The 26716-nt window shown below is 36.2% G+C and overlaps 1 protein-coding gene across 3 annotated transcripts in view; it reads left to right on the plus strand.

The window, feature by feature from the left end:
- Positions 1 to 26716, plus strand: part of COL11A1 (collagen type XI alpha 1 chain) — a 151678-nt gene that overhangs the window by 21504 nt on the left and 103458 nt on the right. For all 3 annotated transcript variants that reach the window (XM_054833955.1, XM_054833953.1, XM_054833954.1), the window contains exons 4-5: positions 2961 to 3123; positions 14918 to 15046. In XM_054833955.1, coding sequence (XP_054689930.1) covers positions 2961 to 3123; positions 14918 to 15046 — 292 coding nt within the window. The remainder of the gene's footprint in view (positions 1 to 2960; positions 3124 to 14917; positions 15047 to 26716) is intronic.

Below are 26716 nucleotides of genomic sequence, written 5' to 3' on the forward strand. Positions count from 1 at the left end.
TAGTGCTTGTAGATGGACGTTCATTCTTTCAAAGGCTTTTTGTTTATTGTGCTGCAATCCAGGAAGAGCAGCCACAGTCTTCAGAGATACACAGAATGTAATTTTATTAAAGCAAAAGAAAAATCAGTAGAGAAAGGCAAAAATTCAACTATAATGAAATATGTTTATAAAGCAATAAATGATAAAAAAAGTAAATTGTCTTCAAGCCCTTGTATTACCAGAGAATGGAATTATACCATTGTGGTGGGTTGACCCTGGCTGGGGGCCAGGTGCCCACCAGAGCCACTCTATCACTCCCCTCATTCACTAGACAGGGGAGAAAAAGTACAACGAAAAGCTTGTGAGTCGAGATAAGGACAGGGAGAGATCACTCTCTAATTATCGTCACGAGCAAAACAGACTGAATTGAGAGAGGTAATTCATCTAATTTATTACTGAGAGAGGTAATTCATCTAATTTATTACTGAGCAAAACAGAGTAGAGGAATGAGAAATAAAATCAAATCTTAAAACACCTCCCCCCACCCCTCCCACCTTCCCGGGCTCAACTTCACTCCCGCCTTCAACCTCCTCCCCGCTCAGCAGCACAGGGGGACGGGGAATGTGGGTTACGGTCAGTTCATCACACGTTGTTTCTGCTGCTTCTTCATCCTCAGGGGGAGGACTCCTCTTAATCATTCCTCTGCTCCAGCATGGAGTCCCTCTCACGGGAGACAGTCCTTCACAAACTGCTCCAACGTGAGTCTCTCCCACGGGCTACAGTCCTTCACGAACTGCTCCAGCGTGGTCCCTTCCACGGGGTGCAGACCTTCAGGAGCAAACTGCTCCAGCGTGGGTCCCCCACGGGGTCACAAGTCCTGCCAGCAAACCTGCTCTGCCGTGGGCTCCTCTCTCCACGGGTCCACAGGTCCGGCCAGGAGCTTGCTCCAGTGTGGGCTTCCCACGGGCCACAGCCTCCTTCAGGTGCCTCCACCTGCTCCAGCATGGGGTCCTCCAGGGGCTGCAGGTGGAATCTCTACACCCCCTCATCCTTCCTCCACTGGCTGCAGGGGACAGCCTGCTTCACCATGGTCTTCACCATGGGCTGCAGGGGGATCTCTGCTCCGGCGCCTGGAGCACCTCCTCCCCCTCCTTCTGCACTGACCTTGGTGTCTGCAGAGTTTCTTACATCTTCTCACTCCTCTCTCCGGCTGCAAAAGCTCTCTCTAACTGTTTTTTTTTCTTCTTAAATATGTTATCACAGAGGCACTGATTGGCTTGGCCTTGGCCAGCAGCGGGTCCATCTTGGAGCCGGCTGGCATTGGCTCTATCAGACACAGGGGAAGCTTCTAGCAGCTTCTCACAGAAGCCACCCCTGTAGCCCCACCCTGCTATCAAAACCTTGCCATGCAAACCCAACACAACCATGAAATCTAAACCTGATGCATTCCCCTAGCAGAAGGAGTGATAAAATAAAGCAGCAAACTGTTTCTTTTTTTCCATTGACCTTCTCTAAATAACAAAGCTTTGACATGGATTTTAGAATTTCACCCAAAATGTTGAGAAACTGATAAAAATGAAGAAATTCAAATGAACGTGATTTGGTACTATTTCCTGCAGTCAGACTATACAACTTCTAAATCAGCTGGAGTCAATCCTGTCCACAGTGAGCTATGTTTTCATGTTTTCCGCTTCTACATACTTTCGAAAGATAGACCAACAATTTTCTTCTGACTCAGCTATTTTATGAAGGATCTAGGACAACAATCTTCGTCTCAAAATGAGATATATTTTAAAAGTGTAAACAGTGTAATGTGCCTGAGGATGCATGGACAGTTTGCTTTTATAATGATAACGTTCAACTGCGTTCCAGAGAAAACATAGGATTAGAGTTCTGGCTCAGTGATACTGTTTAGCAGTCAGATTCCATTAGCTTTGAGGTGTTCCTTTTGATATACAGAAACTCTTTGTAACAATGATCTAAGCTGTCTCCCTGATTTAGACAACCTTAGTGCCACAAATGCCAACTAAAATAATTTGGTTCCAGCCTTCCTCTTACCAGTCACTAATATGACGTATTTTGATGCTTTTTGCCCTGGTCTATCAAAGATTCTTTGATGTTTTACTCCATGTTACAGAGTGACTTGCTCTTGCTCTTAGATATTGAAGTTGTCATAGCAGAGAGGATCACTAAATTAATGTGGTCTGTCATAATAATAAAGTCTCATGAAGAACTTAGTATAGTTGGGCAATTTGTATAAAACTTTATTCTCAAATATCTTTAAAATAAAATAATTTGTCAGTATTCTGAATCATTTCATTCACTTTCTGGTTAATATGTATGTAGCCAAAGCTATTGTTGCAGGAATTTTGGCAAGCATTTGTAAGTATATGTATGTGGAAAAGCATCTATGTCAGAACTGTTGACCATCTTTGAAAAATCTCTATAGGTATGGGATACATTCAAATAAGCGAAAGAACATGGTAAAATTTTGGTGATTGATCACAGAGAGCAAATAGTAAAATGTAAATAACAAAGAATAACCTGCTGGATTAAGTATATTTGCACAAATAACTCCTTTAGTAATTTGGAAAATCAAGCACATCCATAAAAATAAAATCTGCTGTCAGATCGTTTAATATAATAAAATGTAAACAGTGTACTTGCTTCTAATTTGAGTTTGCTAATGTTCTCTAAGTAAAGCTTCAGAGAAGGTCAGCTTGAACTTCATCTTATATAGGATATTCACAATGAGCTATAGATCAGATTCCTTTGTACTAAGGGACAGAAATTATACAGTCAATAGACAAAACATTGTGCACATTTGTGTATGTATGAAAGAAGGAAACAAATGGAGACATTTAAAATTTTAGCTGTGACTTGATTGGTGCACAATCTGCAATAAACTGTCTTGATAAGAACACAATAACCTAGTTTTAAAAACATAAATTGCATTAGAATTATGTTTGTTTTTTTAATAGGTGGCATCGAGTAGCTATTAGTGTGGAGAAAAAAAGTGTTACAATGATTGTTGACTGTAACAAAAAAACTACAAAACCACTTGAAAGAAGTGACAAAACAGTTGTGGACACCAATGGCATCACTGTCTTTGGAACCAGGATTCTGGATGAAGAAGTTTTTGAGGTAAAAATCAACACTGAACAAATGGAATTGAGTGATTTTGTATTGAGTGAATTGCTTAGTGCAAATCAGAATTTTTTTTTTAGGGCAAAAGCTATTATAATGTAGAAACTTTGATTTATTGAACCTGTTAGGATAGGCTGAAATAAAAGAGAAGTAAAACAGGGAAGTGTCTCTATTGTTGGAAGATACATTTTTTCTGTTCTTTAGATTATGTTGTATCTGGAAGGGGCTTGTTTTTTTTGTCTTTCCTAGTATTGAGATACCTGAGATATTTAAGAGAATTAATCTGTGAAACTTGAATAGTATGATACTGAATCATTTTAGTTCTGTCTCTCTTAAACATTTACAGATATTTGTGCATACTAACACTATTTGAGAGAGGGGGAGAAGGACGTGGAAAGTTTTCTGTGTAATATGAATCCCTTATATTGTTTATCCCACTTATTACTCTTTCCAGTAACTGGAACATACTTTGGCAATAACGATATATACGTTTCCATCATTTACTGGCCAAGAAGTACATATAGGAAGGGTAAAATGCCTCTAAGGAAGTATGTGACTGCCAATCATGAGGCCTTTCTAGGTGGAATCCTTATGTCAACAATTATTTTTACAATCTAATAATGAAGCTTCTCTGAATCGACACTATAGATTTTCTTTTATAATATTGTTATACAACAGTCAAAACTGTAAATTTAAATTAAAACTGAAAAATAAGAAAATACAGATCAGTGGTTAACTTACTTCGTATACAGAACATCTGTGCTCCATAAACATCCAGAATTGTAATCCCAGTTTAAGCAGAGCATATGCTTGAGAAGCTGCATAGGTATCAAGTGAGGAAATAGGAATTTTGAGTGTAACACTGTGGCATTTTATCTTTCATTTCCATGGGTATGATGAAACATGAGACTTCTGAATGGGGATATTTCTGGGATGATTTAATGGGTCAACCAGTATGATATATTTGGTATTCACAGCCTAATTTACCTGTAGTCCCCATACAGTTTGCACATCTGAGGGACATTATTTTCCATTTGTAAGATGAATTCCACAGATACCTCATTTAGGGTGGGACAAGGATTTTTGATCTCCACATAGGATAATTACTTTCAATTTTCATTTGTATTTCTTTTTTAGGTCAGAAACCAAGTGCCACAATATGTGTATTTGGCAATAAATTGTCAATATATATATGCAATGTTAATATACATAAGTAAAAAGAATTAAAAAAATACAGTAAAAGTAGATAAACTGATATTTTGTTAGTGATTTACAAGTGATTTTAGAGTCTAATAGAAACTAAAGCAACAGGCCGTGGCTTGTTCTTGCAAAGGTTGTCATCATTTTAAAAGTTGTGAAGGAGGGAAGTGCACAGTAACTAAACATTGGTGTTTGGTTTGTTTTATTCAGTGCAGTTGCTAATGAAAAAGACCTATCTGAAGTTTCAGAGGTTCTGAAATGATTGTACATAGCTGTTTGAAAATAAGTATAGTGATTGGTGATATGTGCATGGAGATATTTGTTTTAATAATTTGCATTAAGTAACATGTTGAATAAAAGAGAAGCATGCTAGGGGCCTTTAATCTCTGAAGTTGTTGACTATTATGATATTATATTTGTCTTCTATATTATAACCAGTTTTAAATACAAAATCCTCCACAAAAATTTTGTTAAAGAGAGATTATTCCCATGGGAATACAAAAGGAGCATAGGCTATCTAAGGGGTAAATAAAATGATAGTTCTGAAAATTTCCTGCTATGTCATTCTTTTGTCACAAAGGTCATTAGCCACTCAGAAGGAGGAAACTTTGAGTCATGACAAAGAATAACTATTTTAAGGCAAAATAATTCCTACTCTAGCAGCTCCTCCTCAGTGATTATTTCCTCCATCCATACGTTTTGCTGTTGTGTATACAATTCCCTCCACTCTTTCAAGCCCTATAGAGGAAGAAGTGATAGGAAGGGATGTGGTAGAGTGCAATGATTTTTTGGCTAGCAACTGTTGAAAGAGTGAGTAAGGTTGGATGAAGACACTTAGCAAATTGAAATTGGTACTTAAGAATTAGCAGATTAATTGAAGAAACCCAAAAAATAACCCTACATTTTTCTTGAAGTCAAGCTTATGTGAAGTCAACACATAGATGAGCATATATTTTTAACAGAATTTGCTACAATGACTTAAATAAAAATATTTTTCCCTGAGAGTTTTTGTCCTGTATGGAAGGTTAAAAAAGGAAGCTAGTGATCCTCTGTCAAGTTTTTCCCTGAAATCTCCTACAATGATGTGGCAAGTCAGTGCTTCAATTCCAGCTGAGACCTACTAAGAAAAAAGATGGCTTTGAACTCACAAAAGAGTCATAGAATTGAATCATAGAATTGTAGAATCATTTAAGTTGGAAAAGACCTTTAAGATCATCAAGTCTATCCAGTGTTAACCTAACACTGCCAAGTCCACCACTAAACCATGTCCCTAAGCACCACATCTACATGTCTTTTAAATACATTCCCTGGGCAACCTGTTCCAGTGCTTGACAACCGTTTCAGTGAAGAAATTTTTCCTAAATCCAACCAAAGCCTCACTTGGCACAACTTGAATCCATTTCCTCTTGTCTTATCGCTTGTACTTGGGAGAAGACACAAACCCCCAGCTCACTACAACCTCATTTCAGGTAGTTGTAGAGAGGGGTAAGGCTTCCGCTCAGCCTCCTTTTCTCCAGGGTAAACAACCCCAGTTCCCTCAGCCACTCCTCATAAGACTTGTTCTCTAGAACCTTCACCAGCTTTGTTGCCCATCTTTGGACACACAAAGAAATTGTGCAGCTGTCTGTAAAGTCAGTTTACAGGCTGAATCTTAACATTCAGCACTGAGAACAGCAACATTTTTACCATTTGTAACATCACTATGCATTTCTGTGTTCCTTCAGTGATTTGATTTCCTTACTTAAGTGATTTCACCTCTTTTCTCTTGCTTTATTCAGAGAAATCAGTTACATGCTTGTAAGGCTGTTCATGTATTTGCTGGGGGATTAGATTTAGTCTGAAGTCTCTTACTCAGAAGCTTACAGTCTTTTCTTTTGGGATAGATTTCTGCTTTCTGCATTTATACCTATGTTCAGTTATTTGAATCTTTAGCTAGAAATGTGCATGTTGAAAATAGGCAATTAGAAAGTCCCTCAAAGTTTAAATAAAATACTGTGCCATATACGGTTTTAATGATATGTGTCCTTCAAAGTGTGGCCCAGCAAAACATAATCTAGTTCTTTTTGAGTTTGTCTCATGGTTTTTCTACTCTCTAAATAGCATTCTTTTTGTTTCATTAATAAGACTTCATCCATCCTTTAGCTACTGCTGCTACAATTTCTAAAGTTTGGGGCTGTTCCCTGAAATCTGGGGCTGTTTCCTGCTTGAGAGTCTCATGGTTGTGTCTTAAATGTTCCCTTTATCTCATTCGTGGTATCACAGATTGATGTTTGGTGGTTCCATGGCCCTCCTTGGTAGTATTTCTGTGTTGTGAACCCTGCTGTATCTTGAGGCCACAACAGGCACTGAACAAACATGTAGCACAGTGTATTATTCTATGTGCAAGGAATTCCAGAAATTAACTTACTTAGCCATGACACTAGATTTAAGTGTTGAGGACTTAAAACTGTTTAAGACAGGCTTTCCATATGACATTTGATGCCTTTATTAGCTTACATGTAGGAAGCACATAAAAAGAAATAATTAAGTGTAGAGTGACCTGTTGGAATTCACAAGCATGTAGTATGCATACATCACAAAGGCTGTTTTATCTTGGGTAATAATGGTGGGTTTAGTCATAGTAAGTCAGTGATTTGATCACAGGAACTGTGGGGCACTCATCAGTGTCCTCAAACTGAATGGAAATTCAAAATGTAGAAATAATGAACCTGTAGATAAATAGAAAGAAATCTTAGGCTTCAGTGACCTACTAGTTGAAGATGCTAAGGTTTCTTCTGGTCCTGAAGCCATTCATACAGCATAACGCAACTGCACAAAACCCAGTTGCATCATTAAGGTAATTCACTCCTATTGAAAACAGAGTTCAGTGCTGTCAGCGCTGTAAGCAATTAGATACATCGTATGTTCCTGTTCCCTTAGAGAGTACATCTAAACCTCTGTGAATTCTTGTGTACACACGTGAGTCAGAAATAGCTATTATTACATGACATTATCCTGATCTCCTGACGACTTGATTGTATCTTTCGAAAAAAGAATTACTTCTTCAGTCATATTGCTGTAACATATTTACATGGACCATTCTTTTAGAATCCTCAGAACAAATATTGTTCCTACGAAAAATATTTCACATTTATTTTAAAATAGTGTTACATCACAGTTGATCAAGGTTTCTTCTTTGTTTCTAACTGTGTTATATTAAATTTGTAATACAGCAAAATTTAATTAAATTAAATTCTGGGCTACTTCTTTTTTCTTCCTGTTCCTAATATTAACTTCTGTTTTCCCGGCAGTTCTCCCACCTTTGTTCTGGTTCTGGCAGTCTGACTAGTGCTAACACAACAATGTATTATAGTACACTGGGAAATTTTAAATGCATACATTTTAATCAGTTTGACATGACTGCTTTGATGTAAGGGCTGATTAGTGTCCGAAGAGCATGATAAATGACTACCTAATTTGTTATTTTTGTATATTCAACAAATGTAGTATTACTTGGTAAGTTTACCTACTGGTGCTAAACCTAAGAGGCATTTTTTAGTAGTGCTCTCAGAAGGATCTTCTGTTTTAGCTATAAAAGCAAGACAAAATTTATCTTAAGTATTTTCCAAATCTTGGGATTGTGTTTTATATCAGGAAGTTCTAATTTGGACTTGCCTACTACTCATTCCTGAATGTAAGTGCTAATCTGAGATTGTATGACATCATGCTCAATTAATATGGAAATCAGTATAATGTCATAAGCAAGATATTGAATACAAGCAAGCATTAAGCATCAGGTGCATACAAATGCTTGAGAAGCAAATTGTAAAGTGTGAATGTATCTTAATAAAATTATGCTATCTAGAAACTTTATTATTACTAACTGCCAAATTATGAGACCTTTATTTACACTGCTAAGCACTTGCTCACCGAAATGGATCTACTAATATCAGTGGGACTAATATGTAAGTGCTTGTTTATGAAAGACTGACACAGTATATACCTCAAACTTTTACATGTGTCATTTGAAATTAATCTTTTCTGTGTTTTCAAATACATAGTGCAAGAAGGGCTGGTTTGTAAGTGCTTGCTGCAAAGACAATTCCTACAATAGCATACAAAAATTTAGAAAAAAGAAAAAAAATTAATCAGATGCTGGTACATGCCACCTAGTAAAAAAAATTTGAATTGTATCCATTGAATTATGTTTGTAGCTTAAATGTTTGATAAATAGCAGGGATCTTTTTATTCTTTGCCAGCTTTAAGGATTTGTCACTCCTCATTTAGTACCATTGGTATGAACAATACAACAGTTTTTATAATAAGTATTTTATAATAAGTTAATTACTAATAGAGTTTTTATGCAGATATTTCCCTATAGAGACTTTTTTCCTTCAAAACTCCCCACATGTCAAACCAGCATAATGATTTTTAGGTACTGTGCTGTAAATGAGTATAAAAAGACAAAAGCTTATGTATATAAGACTATCATTTAAAGTCAATGAAAGCTTTAACTGCACACAGTTTATGAGATTAGATCCTTGCAGTAATCCTTGTTAATAAAGGGGTTAGGTTTTGATACTAGGCATTAACCCGTTTTCATGAAAAAAAGCATTCATGCACTTATGTACAACATAGGATTCCCTTAAATAGCCTGAGTGAGCAGTTGAGGATAGAGTGATAGTACCTTGACAGCAATATGATTTAACTTACAGAACCCTTCAGATGAGTAACCACCCTTCACATACTGGAATGTCAATGTGTGCAAGTGTAGAAAGGCCATTCATCTGTGTGCATACTCCATGAAGAAGGTAGCAGTAGCTTTTACTGACTGACCAAAATTGCTGTACAGCTAAAGTAGAATAGGGAAGCTAGCCCAAAGTAAAACTCCCCCAAAAGCATGTAGTGTGAATGGTGCGTCATCAGTATCCTCTGTTTCATACTGTCCTGTTGAGCTGTGCTACTAACTAATGTAGACATAGCCAAAATGATTCCCAATATACATCACTGTTAGCAATTGCTAGTGACCCACTAAATGCTTAGCGTCAGTCAGATTAAAAAGTAATGTTTAACATAAATAGGACAGAAACAAAAAAATGTAATAGGTTTCAAGCAAAAATATTTAGAAACAACCTTATAGTTATCAACACCAGAGAAGTGACCTACTTCCAGCATTGGGAGGAAAAAAAAACAACAAAAAAAATAAAAGCAAAGCAAACAATTTTTCCATTTCAGAGGCACCTAATAAAAAACCCAGCATTTTTTACAAAAGCTTTCTATTTGGTTTGTTTTGTTTTGCCTTTTTTTTTTTTTTAATCTGAAAGAATGGTGATTTGGTGTTTGTGATTTTTTATAGCACTTCCAAACTTATGCTCAATGAACAAAAGTAAATAATTCTGTTTTCCTTGTTTCCCTTCTTTGTTTTTGAAAGCGGGGTCGGGGCGGGGAGGGGGGGAAGAAAGCAAAGCTCTGGTAATTTGTTGGAGTTCAACTTCATTTTCAAGGAGTATTCCCAAAAAAGGAAGGAATGGTCATTTAACTAAACTGTAATTACATTTAAAATTAACAATCTGGGCTCAGAAAAATGCTGCCTGCTACATCAGCTCCAGCAAATTTTACAGATAGGGTTTATCACCTCATTTGATATTGTGTGTAATACATTTAGGTTTTAAAGAACATCTGTAAATGAGGTTTCAAAGATAAATGAAAATGTAACAGATTTGCAGGTCCTTTATCAAGAAAATAGGATGCCCTTTGTCACGTATGTGTGTGCGCGCATGTGTGTGTCTGTGTGTTTGTTATGTACACATGCTGTATATACAGGCATTGTATTAAAATCTAATCTCTCAGCCAAGAATTGCAGTAGACTTTGGTCTGTGAACAGCTATGTTTTGAAGGTTAAAAATGATAATTGGTATATTAACCTACTTCTTAACCAAGCTGAATATATACTACTATAACTATGGAGTTTCAAAGAATCAAGACGACATTGATTTCTATGGAAACTTTGACCTGTACAGAATTCTGCTTTCACAATTTATTGCTTTTACAGTGCTTCAGTCTGGCAGGCTCTAAATATGTTTCTCTAGCTATATTATGCAATGGGCCTGGGTTATGGAATATTATATTAAATGCCCCTGGAATTCTTCAATCCTTCAAATCTTTGCAGGAAGATTAAATGAATTCTGCAGCAGGTTCTTCTAAATTCTATAGTATTAATATCCAGGCTGTCTAGACTTTTGTTCTTTGGAGTCTATAGTTGTACTGTCACATAACTAATTAGAGAAAGTTGGCATGTATACACAGGTTAGGGTTTCTGCGGATCTACTGAAGAGTCTACTCTGCAATTCGTAGGCTTTAGCCATCATATGAAAATGAAAGATATTGATGTTGTTCTCCTGAGATGATATAGTGCCTAGCACTGGTTTTGTTATGCTTTTATCACCATTTAGGTGGTCATCTTTAAAATCTAGTTATCCTTCCGAGTAAGTACATAAAGAGGTTATAATTTTATCCAGAATGCGAATCAGAAGGATGGTATTTTGCTACTACTAACCCTCCCACTCTAGTTGTGGAAATCTTTCTGAACCTCTGATATATAAATTAGATATTTAAGTAATTGCTGCATTCTTTTTTTTTTTTTTTTGGTCAGGCTGAAAAAGAACAATAAGCTTTCTCCTAATGAAAACATTCTAGAAAATCTCCTTATTTTACAATAAGAAACTACAACTTGATTTGTCAACTCAGGTCCACTCACATTGTTATGTAGCATCCTAGTTGTGCAACTACCAAGATCACTTGTTCTTTGAAATTATAATTTTTTTTCAATGTCTTGAATAGTTTGTGAAGTTTGCTTCTGTGGAGAGGGTCCTGCAGAGCTTCTCAAGTAATGCTTACCTACTATTCCTGGGACAACGATCACTTTCTCCTGGCAGGGTTACTGTTTTATTAAGATTCTTGTGAAAGAGATATCCCCAAAATCTGTCTCTGCAGGTGAACTGTTTGAGGTTCTTGTAGAACTAGGGAACTAGACCATAACATTTTAAGTACTGGAAAAAACAGTAATTTCAGCACTGATTCCTTACAGCCTTGTAAGAATTCATACTTTTGCCTTTTTAACAATGCTGGCAGATGATAGTAGAGATGTCTTTTATCAATGATAGAAACTTTGCTGATATATAGACTATAAATGGACTACTTTATGGTTTTACTTCTCTAATACACCATATTTAGAAAGCATTAGTAAGATTACATAGTTAAAAGGAAAAGAGAATGTTCCAACAAGAGAGATAAAATCTGAGACTTTTTATGAAGTCACAAGATAATAAGCAGCCATGAACATTAATTGCTTATAATGATAATTAATTCCTTACATCTCAGACCCTCAGTGATTTACATCATTGAGAAAATCTGACACCATATCTAACTGGAGATTTTACTAATTTACTCCCTTTTCTGCTGTGGAAATTAAGAAGGACTCTAAAAAGGTGGAATCAAATATAGCGATTACTACCGTGAGGCTAGTGCATTACTACTTAGTGAGGTGCGTTTTTCAACAAATCCTTGAAGTGTACATACACATAAAATTTCTTATTCTACAATGTCGCAGTGGAATGTCTGTGAGATTCACAGAGGAATTTTCAATGACTGAATTCACCACGCACGTCTCATTCTTAGCTGGGCTGTTCCTTGTTGTAGAACAGTTAATTTGAGTGAATGTCTGTGCAGCTGTTCCAATAAGCAGGCATTCAACTGATTCTCCTTGTAGCTCTGTAGCCTAGTTCACAGAATCACAGAAACCGTTCTCCACATTTGCTGTGGCATGCCACAAAGAAGCGAATGTTTCCTCAGATCTAATTAACTACTTTTAATAGTCTTGGAGGATTCTGCAAAGAGTAGCTTATTTGATAGAGTATCTTTTAGGACAACACTACAGAATTAATCCTTCTGTACCATGTTTTCATGCTAGGCATAACTGGTGGGCAAGATATTTTATGATTCTCAGGCAGCATTTTTCATGTAACCATGAGGCTGATTCAAAAGCCTCTGATTTTAATTATGAGCGCATTCTCAAAATAGAGGGGAATTATAACATTCATAGACTTTAACTATTTTTATTCCATATTGAGGTGAATTACTCAACTATGCATTGACTTGGTGAATTATGTGTTATATATAACTAAAGAAGCCATTTAATTAGCAAAGACAAAAAAAATAGAAAAACGATCATTTACTACAAATATTTTTATAGTAAATGAGAAGAAAAAGAGGAAAATTAACATTTGAGATGCCAAATGTAAAATTAATCAGTTCCTCAGTAAACTTCTCGCACATAGATAGCCAGCAGCAATTTATGTATACTGTGCAAGACTTCTGAGGGCCTCCCTCTATGTGGACCCATGACAGGCAGACAGGCAAGGCTGGGAAGTACAGTCAATGGATCAGGAACAGCTTTAACCAATTTAGGGACATCTAAGCCAAGTGGTAACAGCATGCTGAGTGCTTCTTGCAAACACACAATCCAACAAAACCTGGTGCCAAAATTCCGTGACATTCAAGATCAGCACAAAGCAAGTTCCAGAATACTGGCTATGTTTCCCCACCTGGGTCCTCTTAACATATCATACTAAACAGCAGTAGTTTCAGGAGCAGTTCTGGCATTACTTGCACTAGATGGCACAGCTGGTGATCTGAATGGGCATCTCAGAAAGCCATATATATATTTAGGGGGATATAGCAAGACATTAACCTGAGCTCAACAGGATGAGGGCAGCGTTTCTACACATTTATCTCTAATGGTTGCTCCAAAAGGGTTTCCTCTTTTGTCTTTCAGTTGCTAATTCTCTCTAACTTATTCCTCTGCTTCACTTAGATTTAACTTGGCTGAAAGAGGAAGAGCAGAGCAGTTTGGAAACACTTTGCTGGAGATGGGGCATGCATAGCCCAGGTTGACAATGACTGTACAAAACCTCTCAAAGCACTCAAGCTCTTGAGGGAGTCTTGTAAGGAATCAAAGAGGGTATTTCTATGTATGTACAGCAAGTTTTGTAGGAAGATGTCCAAATCAGGAAGCATTAGTGAGCTAAGGAAAATAAAAGAGACAGTCCAGAACCACTGGCAGGGGAGCTTCCAGTATTTCTGGAAGCTTAAAAAAAAATATTCCAACTTTTATTTATGCTGAGACATACCTGAGTCTATAAAGTAAAATGAGTTGAGAGTATTGTAAAAAACAGATATGTAATGTATAGCCATCATGTCCTAAGAAACTAAGTATTTCATATTTTAAGCTAAGTATTTAATATTTTATGTTAAATAAGGTAGTAAAAAATGCTGTAGAACTAGGAAAATTGCAGAAGGTTGGTTGATTATTTTTTCAGTTTGAGGGTTTTTTCCTTCTTTCTATGATTTTTCTTTTTGAAAGGAAGGAGTGTTACAAATTATTCTTTACTATTTTAAAATATTCTCCAATTTTGTTAATGTGTTAAAGGCTACTGTTTTGAGAGATGAAAAGCACTTCTGGAAATACTGAGATAATTGTGAATTTTCCCAGCTGTAAATTTTCATCAGTTATGGTATTTTCTCTTTAAAGACAAAACATGCATAAGTATACTAGCAAAGTTATTCCTTTGCCTCCATTTTTGTTAAAAACAAAATAAAATTACATTAGAAGTATAGAAAAGCTTAAAAATCCCTCCTTCTGAGGAAATAGTGAGAGATTGAAGTTAATGGGTTTGGACCAAGAACATGTGCCAATTTTCAACAACCTTACTTTTATGACAGCATAAGAAGCTCCCGAATGAGGAAATTTATAGTGGAAATGTTGGCAGGAATTGACCTAATGCTGTTTAAATGGTACCACTATGTTAAGAAATGCACTGGATACCAGACAGCTTTCTGTGGAAGATGATAAACATACAAGGTCTCTGCAGGGGATCTCAGCAGAGCCATTTTTATTATCCAGAATAGTGGGTCTCTTTACCATGATGTTGTTTTTACACATGTGGGAATAGAGATGAAAATAACATTTGTTAGCTGTTAAAATTTTTATTTCAACATATTCTATAGAGTGTATTTACACGGTGCTTACTTAATTAGATTTTATTCCAATACCTGTGTCTCTGGTACAGCCTTTTTAATTTTATTTTATTTTCTCCCTTCTTTGAGAGTGTAGATGTGATGCAAACTCTCAGAATTATACTGTTGATCACTTGCATGCTGAGCTGCATGCTGGTAATAGGAAGTGCTCTGAATTAAATCTTAGGAATTTAGACTGGTTCCCAGTGAAGAAGAAAACAAACAGCATGAAAATGACAGAACAGGAGATACACCTTCCCACCCTCTCCCTTCCAACCCCGACAACATTTTAAGCCAGAATTTTGCACGTAGTCCATTTGGTATTAATTTGCATTGGTTTGCCATGGGAACAATAGTTAGGATGTTTTCCAGAATAGCAGCAGAAATTAAATAGATATGTTGTTTATAACCACAAAGGTTAATATAGTATCTAAGTATTATGTGCCTAGTTTTGTTTTCTGAATGAAAACTGTGTACTTCTGATGAACTGTAGACAATCTTTGTTTTTGTTGTTTAATCTGCATTTGCTTTCCTGCAGGGTGAGATCCAGCAGCTGTTGATTATAGCTGACCCCAGAGCTGCATATGACTATTGTGAGCATTATAGCCCAGACTGTGATTCCCCAGTGCCCAATGCTGCTCAGGCTCAAGATCCTCAAGTTGATGAGGTGAGTAATTGGTCATGTATTACTAGATTTATTACACATTAGTGGTTGTGCTGGATACAAGTTACCCAAGGAGCATTTACAGCTAAATGGCATACATTGTTCTAGATATGAGGAAGGTTGCAGGAGTGCATTCATTTTTGCTATCCACTTATTTATGTCAAGCATTTGAAGGAACCTGTCACACTGGTATTTGAATAACCAGTATGTTCAGTGAAGTTAAAGTGTAATTCCTTTAAAAAATGATAGCAGTATGAGTTTGTTTAATTGTACCTATTTGTTCTTCCTATGTATGTTTATGATTTCACTGATGCTGAGTACCATCAAATACCACATTTGAAAGATATGGGAGCTATGAGTATTCTGCAACTGTAAACCTCTTCTGCTAGAAATGCTATGTGTTCCAATGAGCTGTGTCCAGTGTACAAATACATGTACACACAAAATTATTTCAGCTAGCTCCACTCGTAGCAGGTAAATATCAACAGGGACAAAACAGACTTGGAATTTTTCCCAGAAACACAAAAAAAAGTTTACAGAAACTGTTTGTCACTGTAGACAGTTCTCACAGCCATTATCTGAGTAGTTCACTGAGGGCAAGATAGTTACTCAGATTAGACCTCTGAGGATCAGCAGTCGTATGTGTTTCACGCATTCTAAATACTTGCATCAAACACTGTAAACCTTTTGCAAAGTGTAACTAGTCTTAACTGAACTTGGCTGTGGACACTTACTATGCACTCAGCTGTGTGTGATCTGGCTGGTTATTGTTACTGTTTGCTCAAAAGATCACCATTAAAAACTTCCTGAATTGTTCTCACATGCCTGCTTTGAGCCAATTTTGAGACAGAACTTTTCCTAAATACATGATAATTTTATTTGTTGTTACTATTTATTCTATCTGATTGAAAATTATGTCATCAAGTGACTAGGTCCATAGGGCCCAGAACTTAGTTCAGAGGGACTCACACATCCATTGCATCAGAAGTATAGTTCAAGATGTGTCAAGTCAATTACACATAGGCAGAGGCCTTTACACTACATTACAATGTATGGAATCTGGTTTCTTCATGAGGACCCTGTAGGACCTTCTGTCTGTGTGCCTGGCTACATGGATCTCCATGCACTATATTCCAAAACAGAACAGGCTGAAAGCATATTGTTGATATTTTATGGGAAGAAAAGATAGCAAAATCAAATTAATTTTTTTCTCATTATTAAATGTCAAAGAAATTTCAAATTTTGCTTGGAAACTTTCCTGGGCTTTGCTGCTATGTGACTTAGCACTCTGTTCTTTTTCTATTTCCTGTGGGAAGACCTGGAAGGTTTGAATAGGCTAGTGCTTTTCTACTTTGAAATAAGACTGAAAAGTAGCCAATCTAATAAACTCATCTTCGTGGGAAAAGGTTGTTAAAGTCATCCCTTGGTCTCTTTCTTGAAGAGGAATGTATCTAAATACTTAAAATGCTCTAAGTAAGTTGGAAGTACTGTCACGTCCAAACTCACATCAACTCCTAAGCAGGAGTTAACATGGTTTGGAGAGATTGCAAGTATTGGTTTGCTCTGGCCACCGCTGATGGCAATGATGACTCCTGTCCTTTCATGCGTGTGGACAAGGCTTAGAGTGCACAGAAATTGTTGGGATCAGACTGTAAATTCAAAGTCTATTCAAGATGAAGAAGAATGAATACTTGTGCTTGATTAGCAATGACTGCTGGTGAATTATTAGAGTGTAATTCAGTGTTTCTAAAGGATGTAGAGTATGAATAAAATAGCCCAGGGATTACATTCCCTCCATAATGGACAACTGGCTAAATCTCCTGCTGTCAAATAATATGTTTATACCATATCAAAGCTGTTTAACACTATCATCAGTTGAGACCACTCATTTGTAGATCAAAAGAAAAATAAGCCTCATCATAATTACAAAAACTATGTGCACATATAGAGATCTATGCTCATCATATAGAATTCCCAGTTATATACTGCACATCTGTTGAAAACAGTCTGTAATCACCAAACAAAGAAAGGAAACCGTAAAATCAGACAATTGGCACTGTTCTCCATGAGCATCCTGAGTAGAGATCATGTATAGCCTAATGCGACTGCCACTGGAGTCAGCAAATATTGTTAAATTCAGCAGCCATTGCAAAAACCTCTTGGGGTTAGTGGGTTTTTAATGTGTTTTTCTAAGGCCTATGTTTTTGCCTGTGATAACACATATAGTTTGTGGGAGGACCTACAGAGAAAAAAGTAAAATCAAAGATCTTAATTTGTAATGTAACATTTTTAAATGAATTTGAAAAAATTTGAAAAGAGCTAGAGGATTAAAAAAATGGAGAACTGCCATTTCTGTTTGCTTCCATTTATTGCTCTGAGTGGTGATTGAATCATTTTGTTTTCTGAACTAAGACACAATTTCCTTGTTGCTATCCATGAGTTTATATGTGTAACTTTGTATGAATATTCCCAGTGAAGTCAATGGTTCTCTTTAACATGTAGTGTAATAGTAATCTGAAATAATCACATCAGCAATACTACCAGTGTGATAAATATGCAACAGAATAAATAACTGACCTAATTGCCCAGAATTATAGAATTATCCGCTAAATGATAAAAAAACAGCTTGTTAAAACAAGCTACTTCATTACCTTTTGAGATGCAGCTTGTCAAATCACTTAGATAATTCATTTTAAGGAAATAAATGAAACAAGTCTTATTTAGGTACTGAAAGAAATTATAGAAGATAGCAATTCTGATTTTTTTAAACTGTTGATTGCAAAATTAACTAAAAGACATTAAAAGATAAAAATATAATTACAACCAGTCTATATGGAAAACAATGACTTCAAAATGTCAGATTGCATGTTTGGAGGAGATTACAAATTTGATAATGATATTTGTTAGAACTTATAAACTTAGATCTTCATAAAGCGTCTGATTTGTCAACATACGATATTTGAAGAAAAAAAAAAGTCATTGTATGGCAAAGATAAAGTACCTCACAAACAGATTCAAATCTGGCTGCCTTATTTCAGAAATTACTATAAACCAAGAGCTATCACTGAATTAACTTTTTAGTAGAGTTTCTTAGGAATTGTGCTAGCAATATAGAAATGAGCGTAAAATGGATGCTATTAAAATTTGTCGGAGTCATGATATTGTAGAGCAGTAAACAATGATGATAACACAACTAAAGGCAAAGTTACACACGTATAATTCAAAGAAAGAAATGCAGGGCAAACATATAGAACAAATACAGATGTGATGTTACTTCTCTGTATGCTGTTGGTTGAAACATATACTGGAACATTGCATACCGTCTTGGTGTTTAGTTACTAAAACAAACATTGCAAAAATGGAAATGATTCAGATAAAAGCTACATAATTGTTGTAACTTTGAGAACCAGAAAATCTAATGTGTTTGACTTGTCCACAATAATGACAAAAGGTTGAAATGTTGCTCAGTTTGCATATGTAAAGAACCTCCACAAAAAGAAAATACTGGCTGCAGACAAATGGGTGGGAGGAAGAAAAGGAAGGAAGTTAGATAATTTGTAGGAAAAGATCTACTAAAATTTTTAGGAATGAAAAAACAAATGACTGAAATGGTATATCTCTAGATATCTTCAAGCCAAGGATAGATACCTTTCTAAAAGTTTTGGGAAATGTCATTTATACTTTAGTTGGCTCGATTACAGAGTGACTGTAAGAAGTTTTAAAGTCTGAAAGTATGCAGGAGTTAGTCAAGGTGATCTAATAGTACCTTCTGGCCTTACATCTCTGAATTATTGAATTATTCAATAATTATTCAATTATTATTGAATTATTGCAGACCAGAATAAGAAACTGATACTTGACTTAGAGGAAAGAGACAAATTATGTGATTGCAGAACCTATTAATGTGTGTTTCCAGCACTGACTACAAAACCCAGAGGAAGTAGTTGATTGTCAGTGAAAGAGGAAATTATGTTTGTGGAGTTGAACCTCGGAAGCCGAATAGGATTTCTCTTGATAACGCACACCTTTGTAGACTCCTGGAAAGTTCACAGCCTGGGAATGGAGTTATTCTGAAAAGTTGGATGATTTTTGGACCACTAAAGAAACATCTGGAGAGAAAGATTTGTCAAAGATGTTTAAAGGCAAAAGTACTTTGTTTAACTGAGTGTAATCCTCATTGCTCTAGGCAGTGTTTCTTTCTACAAAGGAGCAAACAATCAAATACCCAACATTGTAGGTTTTTTGGCATTTCTTTCAATAGCAGCGCTGACTTAAATGAGTCCTTTCCTTTTCTGTACTCATTTCCACCCTATGCCATCTTTCCAGTTCAGCTGGTATAATTGTTTATGCTTTTGTTGGGGTCAAGGTCTGAGACTTCATCTAGACTAAAAATAACTTACCAGCCATAAAATGGGAAAAATGATGGAATATATTGTAGGGATCTTCCATTAAATGAGCATGAGGATGCACGTCACATCAGTGCAACATCAGGAGTGCAGTATTTGCTTCTTAAAATGTTTGGGTTTGTGTCAAGACCCTCAGACCTTGACTTTGTTCTCTTACGTAGGTTTACTGGACACTGAATTACAATCAGTGTCTTTACTGATGATACCTTAAGTGCTTCACTGAGATTTTCTTTTTCTTGTTGCATTTTCTTTTTTACCTTAGCATCAGATTCAACACCTTTCTAGCTACCAATGCACAGCACAGCACTATGAGGACTGCTTTGGGGAAAATTAACTCCAACTCAGCCAGACCAAATACATGGTGGTTTGTTTGGGCACTGTAACAGAGAGGATTTCAATGCCTACTTTTTACTTGCAGGGTCCCTTCATCCCTCAATTAAGTGCTGAGGTTACCCTAAATAAAGCTCAGGAAGAATCAAGCATCTCACAATGGGATTCACAAAAACAGCAAGCTGTGAATGAAGACATAGACCTAGCCAGCCTACAAAGGGAGGACATATCTTAAATTCTAACCTTCTCTACAGACTTACTCAGCCGTGCTATCCTTATCCCCATGCCATTCTCCTACCTAACCAAGGTCAACCTCTTGCATTCTCTTCCATCACCTCTCCCTTCCTATAGGGAACTGGGTAAGAGTGACCTAAGGATTTCAAGATACAAGCTTTGGAGCTGGATGCTGTATTTCCACTTCCATTTTAATTATATCAATCCCTTTCTGGATCCAAGTAACTGTGATATATGTCTAAACGAAGTTTATTTAACTGGGTAACCTTTAACTACCTTTTGTGTACAGGCTCTGCAAAATCTGTTGAATTTTGCTGTTTGCCAGAATTGTGGGGCTTTCTGTGGGCAGTTGAGGCTCTAAGCCAGTAGAATAGAGGTGCATGTGAGTGACATTCCTGTACAGAATGCTTTTATTCCTCTTTGTTTTGTTGCAACTTCATCAGACCTAAGTGTCATTCAGTCTGAAATTTGAAAATAGGAAAGCAATAGATTAATAGTAATATCTACACACTTTACTCTGTTGTTTATTATCATTTATTTCCACCTTTATGACATGCTTTAATTGAAGCATGCGTCAGTCATCCTTGTTCTTGCTTGTGAATAGCTGGGTATGAATCTCCATAACTTGTCAAGTACAGAGTGATGACCTCAGGAGTTGTCGCTACACCAAAAAGGTGTTGCCTACAAGTCACTTAAAAAATTGTTCTGAATCTGTAGTTGCTTCTGGAGGAAAAAGAAAGGGTATCTGATTATAGAAAATGTTCAAATTTGAACACAGCAAGGGAGAGAGAGTACTTCCCAAATGGAGTAAACCAAATCATTACTTGATGAGCACAAATCTCAGTTCTCAGAAGTCCCAAGCAAAGAAAAGTCATTGTGTTTGATTTACAACAGGGAGGAGGTTGCCAGATCTTTTAAGAAATGTATTGTATCCTGAAATACATTCATCAAGTTTTGTGTGTTACTGTCTTATGTCAGAAGAGGGTTGCTAGAGAGGTCAGAATGTTTGGCGCAATGAAATAGGTTTTCGATAAAGATAATTAAGTGGAGAACAAACTGGCCAGGAACTTTAGAAAGTAACTGGAATAGTGCATTAGCATGATTTCAGTCTAGTGTCACAGTCATTTTACTGTGCAAAGTCTCCTTATGGCCTGCAAATTTTGGGGGGTTTTTATGTAGAAAAAGCAGACAAACCAAGGGGCAAAGAGCTGCAACCAAGTAAACTGGTAGGAAGTAGAGAGAGAAAATGAGTGAGAAATGTGAGTTCTCTGTACTAGATTGTTATCCTTCTATTGTAGAATTTTACTGAAGAAAGTCTGATCGTTAACAACATGCTATTGTCATGAGCCCTGCAATGTATCTGAATGGCTAGCACCACTGGCTCCATAGTAGCTCACTGAATGTTAGAATTAAATGATAGGGTGAATTACACATAGTGGTGGATTAGCCATTTGGCTGAATAGTGTCTTAGGATGAAAGGAGTCTTATTTTGTTCATTTTATTTAAGCTTTTTGCTCTATTCTGCTATTTTTCCAGAGGTTTTTTTATAATGAGCTTTAAGATTCATTCACTAATCATTACATTTGTTTCATGATGAATGTATAATTAGGTTTTAAGGATCAGACGTGGGGATGAAATTATATTTTAAAATTATCAGGAAGTTATGCACCTGTGCTTTTCTTATAAATACCTTGTGAATAGTCTGACCTCTGTTTTGTTTTCAAACCTCTTTCTACTGTAAATGGAAATGTATTAAATTCAGTTCCAGTTCAATCACATATGCTTGGCCAGCTCACAGAAATTAGAGGAGGGAAAGACCTAGACAGTCTTCATCTTCCTTGATGTTGGACAGTATATTTTCTGGAGTGTTGTCAGGTCTAAGTTTCAATGGACCCAGCTATCAGACTTTCAAATCTTTTCTTGGAAGATTCTTCTGCAACCCAATAAATTACACTGTCTGACTTCTGCTGAAGAAATTGCTCCCTGAAGAAACTCTGCCTTGTTTATTTTGGACCTATCCCAAACTAATGGATTACTTGAAGAAATGAAATACTTGCCTTTAATGAAATGAACTTGGTAAAGTAAAGGTGCAAATGTGTCGACTTGGAGGGTTCAAGCATCCTTTCAGACCATGTTAATTTAGTATCCTTTCAGGTGGTTGACTGATCAGAGACTAGTTTTCTGAAGAATACAGAAAGATAATTATTTGCATGTTTAATTACATGTTTAATGTCATGTGTAGAACTGCAGTTAGCTAACTTAGCAGGTGTTAAACATAGGAATCTTCATATCTCTTTTTCTTTGTATAGATATGTAGACTTTTTCTTTAAGCAATTAACATAATAAAGAACCTTAAGTGTCTTGTTCTCCTTTTGACAGAGGCTGTCTTTGGAAGTTGAAGATTTTATTCTTAAGTCCTTTTATCTCCTTGCTTTTATCACTTTTATGAACAATATAAGGACTATGTGGTAGAAGAAGCCATCTTTTAAATCTCCTAACTTTTCTTCTGCCCTAAGATTGACATCTACTACCATTTATTTATTTTTGTGACTGCATCTGTTTTTTAAAACTCTCATTCTGCTTGGCAACCTTTATTTCATTGCATTTTGTAATGTGTTAGTGGGCTCAGATTGTTCCAAAGTCATCTTTGCCTCTTTAGCTAGATAGATGATTTAACATAATCTTTAGGCAATGAAAAAATTGAGTTTATGACAGTTCTTTGGTTTAGGGTTTAGATTGTTAGTTCCTTGTAATTTGGAAAGGTAAAGCAAAAATTGGTAAAATCTACATCTTGGAATGAGGGGGTGGGGTTTGAGAGTATGGAATACAGAAGAATCCATTTTCAAAGTAAGGCTGTCTTCAGAATATTTAAGTCATTCCACAGTTGAAATAGGCCTTGCAAGCTTCTAAAATGCATCTGATGAAGAAAACAGTTCATCTCTTTAATTGGAATTGCATGATGATCTGGTAGTGTAATATAATCACTCTGGTAAAGAAAGCATGAGGTCATAGTGGAAAGATTTTGTCCCATCAAGAAACAGCAGGTTTTATTCTTCCTTTCATTTGTAAGAAAACAGTCATATGCAATATTCATTACAAAAATGGCTGTTCTGTAACTATTGGTGGTCTTACAAGAGAAGAAAGAAAAACAACAGAAAATTGCATCACATTTGAAGTATGTTACCTGATGTCTCTTAGCTGAAATCCCCCACCAAGTTCCAGCTATTGTCCAAGTTGAAGATATAATTTTGAGTCAATCTTTTTGATATTCAGATGAAATCACTGGAAAAGTTAATAGAGTTGTAAATATTTTGCTATTACTATAAGCCCTTGGTGAATCTCATCTCTGTTGTCTCAGATCTGCGACCATCCCATTGTCTAGAAGTACTAGGGTTTACGTAAACTTCCATAGACAGATCTCTAAGCGGGACTGAAGTAATGCTGCACAGCTGTAGTGGGTATATTTTGCACTTCTCTAAGTGTGTGCCCATAGAAGGATCATCAGAATGATCCACAAGCTGAATGCCCCTTTAAAACCCATTCCAGCTTCTTGATTCTCTGGCTGCATTCCTGGCCAGTACTATCTTCCTTTGGTATATAGCTAACAAAACAAATGATGCTGTCTTCAACTACACTCTTCATCTCTGTCATGCTTGCTTTCATTCCTGCTTTGACTTCTTGCTGGAGTTAGTAGTCCTGACTAAATTTAGAAAGTGGCAGAACATACTTGTCCATTTGCATTAATTAATTTTGAAATTCTAGATGCTTTTTTTCTGTATTTTCAAGAGTCTACTTATTCTCTTTTCTTTGGTTAGCAGTGCAACCATGACAGATTTCTGTGAACTCTCCAGTTTCTATGAACAAATAGCAAGTCCTGGGATAGCACGGGTTTTGTACTCAGAAATGATAGCATCCAAAATGTGAAGGCACTTTTCTCAAGGTTTGTTGAGGCCTCAAACTGAGTGGGTCATACCTCTGTCTCTGATCATCTGATAAAGGTGACCTTGTAGTTGTGTAACTCCAGAAAAAGAAGGGATGTGTGCCACATACCCAATCTTGACTGTTAATGGCAGGGTAAGTGTGAGTTACCAGCTTCACAGCAGGTGACTAAAGCCCCGTTATTCACTCCATTAAATCTGTTCCTGGTGTTTGTCAATTTAGTCCTCATTTAACTGGTCAGTCCTTCACCAGTCCTGTTGTCTCATCTTAAAAATGGGGAATAGCCTTTATCAGGTTGAGTTGATAAAATAATGCTGTGGAGTAAATAATTTTTCTAAAGTACATCTTTACACCAGTTAGGGGTGTAGAGATGCATTCCTCCATCTGGACAGATTGTGCCTCAGGAAATGCACCTGGAAGATTTTGCATCTATATTTCACCAGTTGCAACAGGACCCGTGCAGTACAGTACAAAACATTCTCTCTGGTTATTGGCTGGTGTGAAAGACTAGGGTTGCTGGTCTTTCAGAAAGAAACATCTGGAAAGGAAGGATTGCTAAGAATAAGGTCTTTCTATGCAGGAAGTTTAGGACCACTGCATATTCCCATTTGTCCCGCTTGTACCAGGGGGACTACGAAGTAGTGCCAATTAGAAACTGCTTGAATATGGTTTCAGCATGGAGGCCACATGTCCTAACTTGTAGGTTCAAGAATTTCTGTAATACCCCTCTGATACTGTGCTCTTAAAAAGGAAGAAAAAAGCCCATGGAGAAGATCTTCACTTGCTTGGCAGTAATCCGATTCCAGCATGGAAACTGGCATTCCCCACTTCTCATCCATTCCTGTTCTTTTTGTCTGTGTGCCTTCATATCATTGCAACCCAAATGTACCACTGTATTTGTGATAATATTTTGCATATGTCAAGAAAGTTTCATTTTCTATAATAGAAATGAGTGCAGCACAATACCCAAAAGTATTTTCTGTGTGATTATGCATGATGCAATAGATCTCTCCACATACTCATGCTTTTTTGTATGAGTATTTTCTAGTTCTCATTCATAAATGTCTGGCTTTCCAAACTATGCCTCTGGCAGATCTTAGCATAAATACCAATTTATTCACCACTTTCTTTTTTAATACTAACATACTTGGCACAGATATTTTTCCTTTCTTTTTTTTTTTTTTCCAGTCAACATTTCTGTTTAGTTTATGGCCTCTGAAGAACTTTTTGTAACCCACTGTTGTAATTTTATTAGTCACATAGTTGGCACAATTCAGCACAGCCATTCAGTTTACCTTGAGGGAAGCCATACTACTGAGATTTGAAAAACAGTTATAATACTGAGCAACACAGAGTTATATTTTAATTGTTAATTGGTCAAAATGAATGCTGGAATGAATGCTTCCAGTTTCAGAATAGATCTACAATGCTTACTAAAAAGGAATCTACATGTCTGGAAGTTATTAAAACAAACTCCTAACAGCATATTTAAATTTAAATCCAGCTAATGAAGCAGTAATTCTCTCCAAAATGTTCCTCCACTTATCCCTTAAGATATTGAATAATATTTAACATCAGTAGTGTCTATTGTTTTGGTACCAGTAAAAATTACATAGCAGAGTGTTTGATTCATGTTGTTTGGCTGAGGAAGCATTTAGAAATATGTAATGGGTTGTCACTGGTAGGGTGGAATGACTGAATTTGATAGATATATTCCACTAAAGACTTTTTTTTTTCCTTGTAGATCAATGTAGTTTGCATAGACTTCTTGACAGAAAATAAGCAAATCAGATTTTATGCATTTGCACACATTTTTATAATTTCCAAAGAAATACAACAACTTCATTGCTATTCTGTAACTATTTCAAAACAGCTGTTATCTATGTGGTTATTTCTTTTCTTTACTTCCTTTATGTGGCTGCTTATGGTCTCCTAGAAACTTGTCAGTGTGTTTTCTTTTCTGGATGTCACTGGCATACTTCATTAGAAACAAGTTGTATTGAGTCACATTGCCAGAAAGCACATTTTTATACTTTTACACATCTGTGAAAATATGTCATTACTGCCCATGAGGCCCTTGGACAATACCATTTACAAGTCAAAGATGTTTCATTGACTTCACTGGGATTAGGACTGAATCTTAGTTTGCTGAACAGGAAGAGAATAATCACAGATTACTTACCATGTTTAAGTCTAAAATGCTGCTGGTTTTGAAAAGTATAAATAGAGTCGATTTATTTCTGTAATGCCAATGATACCACTGATGAAATCAAAGCATTGCTTACTTTATATAACAGGCAGATATAAAGTGCCAATATAATTCACAGAGAGGATACTCTCCACCAAAGATGATAAATGATTTGTTAAATTTAAGTGTGGTTTGAAGTTCTCTTATTAATGTGCAATATAGTTTTGGACAAGTAGTGCAAGTATGTTACATTCTTTCTATATGTTTATCAAATCTGATGACTAACCAAGTTATATGTGCATAGGTGTAGAAATAATCAAAAGGACAAACAAAAAGCATCCAACTTCTTTAAAAAAATCTGTATCTTCTTTTTAATAAAATCTGTTGGTCATAGTAGGACTCTGAGGAGTCACAGGAGTGAAGTAACAGAAACCTGTGTAAAGGGATTTTTAAGTGATTAAGGCCTTTCAGTGTTAGTCTCACTTCCTGAGGAAATCAGCTTCTCCATATTTTCTGTGCACCAAAATCATAAATACAAGCATTGTATCAAAAGGCTTTGCCAGAGAAAAGAGTTAA

The sequence above is a fragment of the Grus americana genome, chromosome 8 (assembly GCF_028858705.1).
Source record: "Grus americana isolate bGruAme1 chromosome 8, bGruAme1.mat, whole genome shotgun sequence".
NCBI lineage: Eukaryota > Metazoa > Chordata > Aves > Gruiformes > Gruidae > Grus > Grus americana.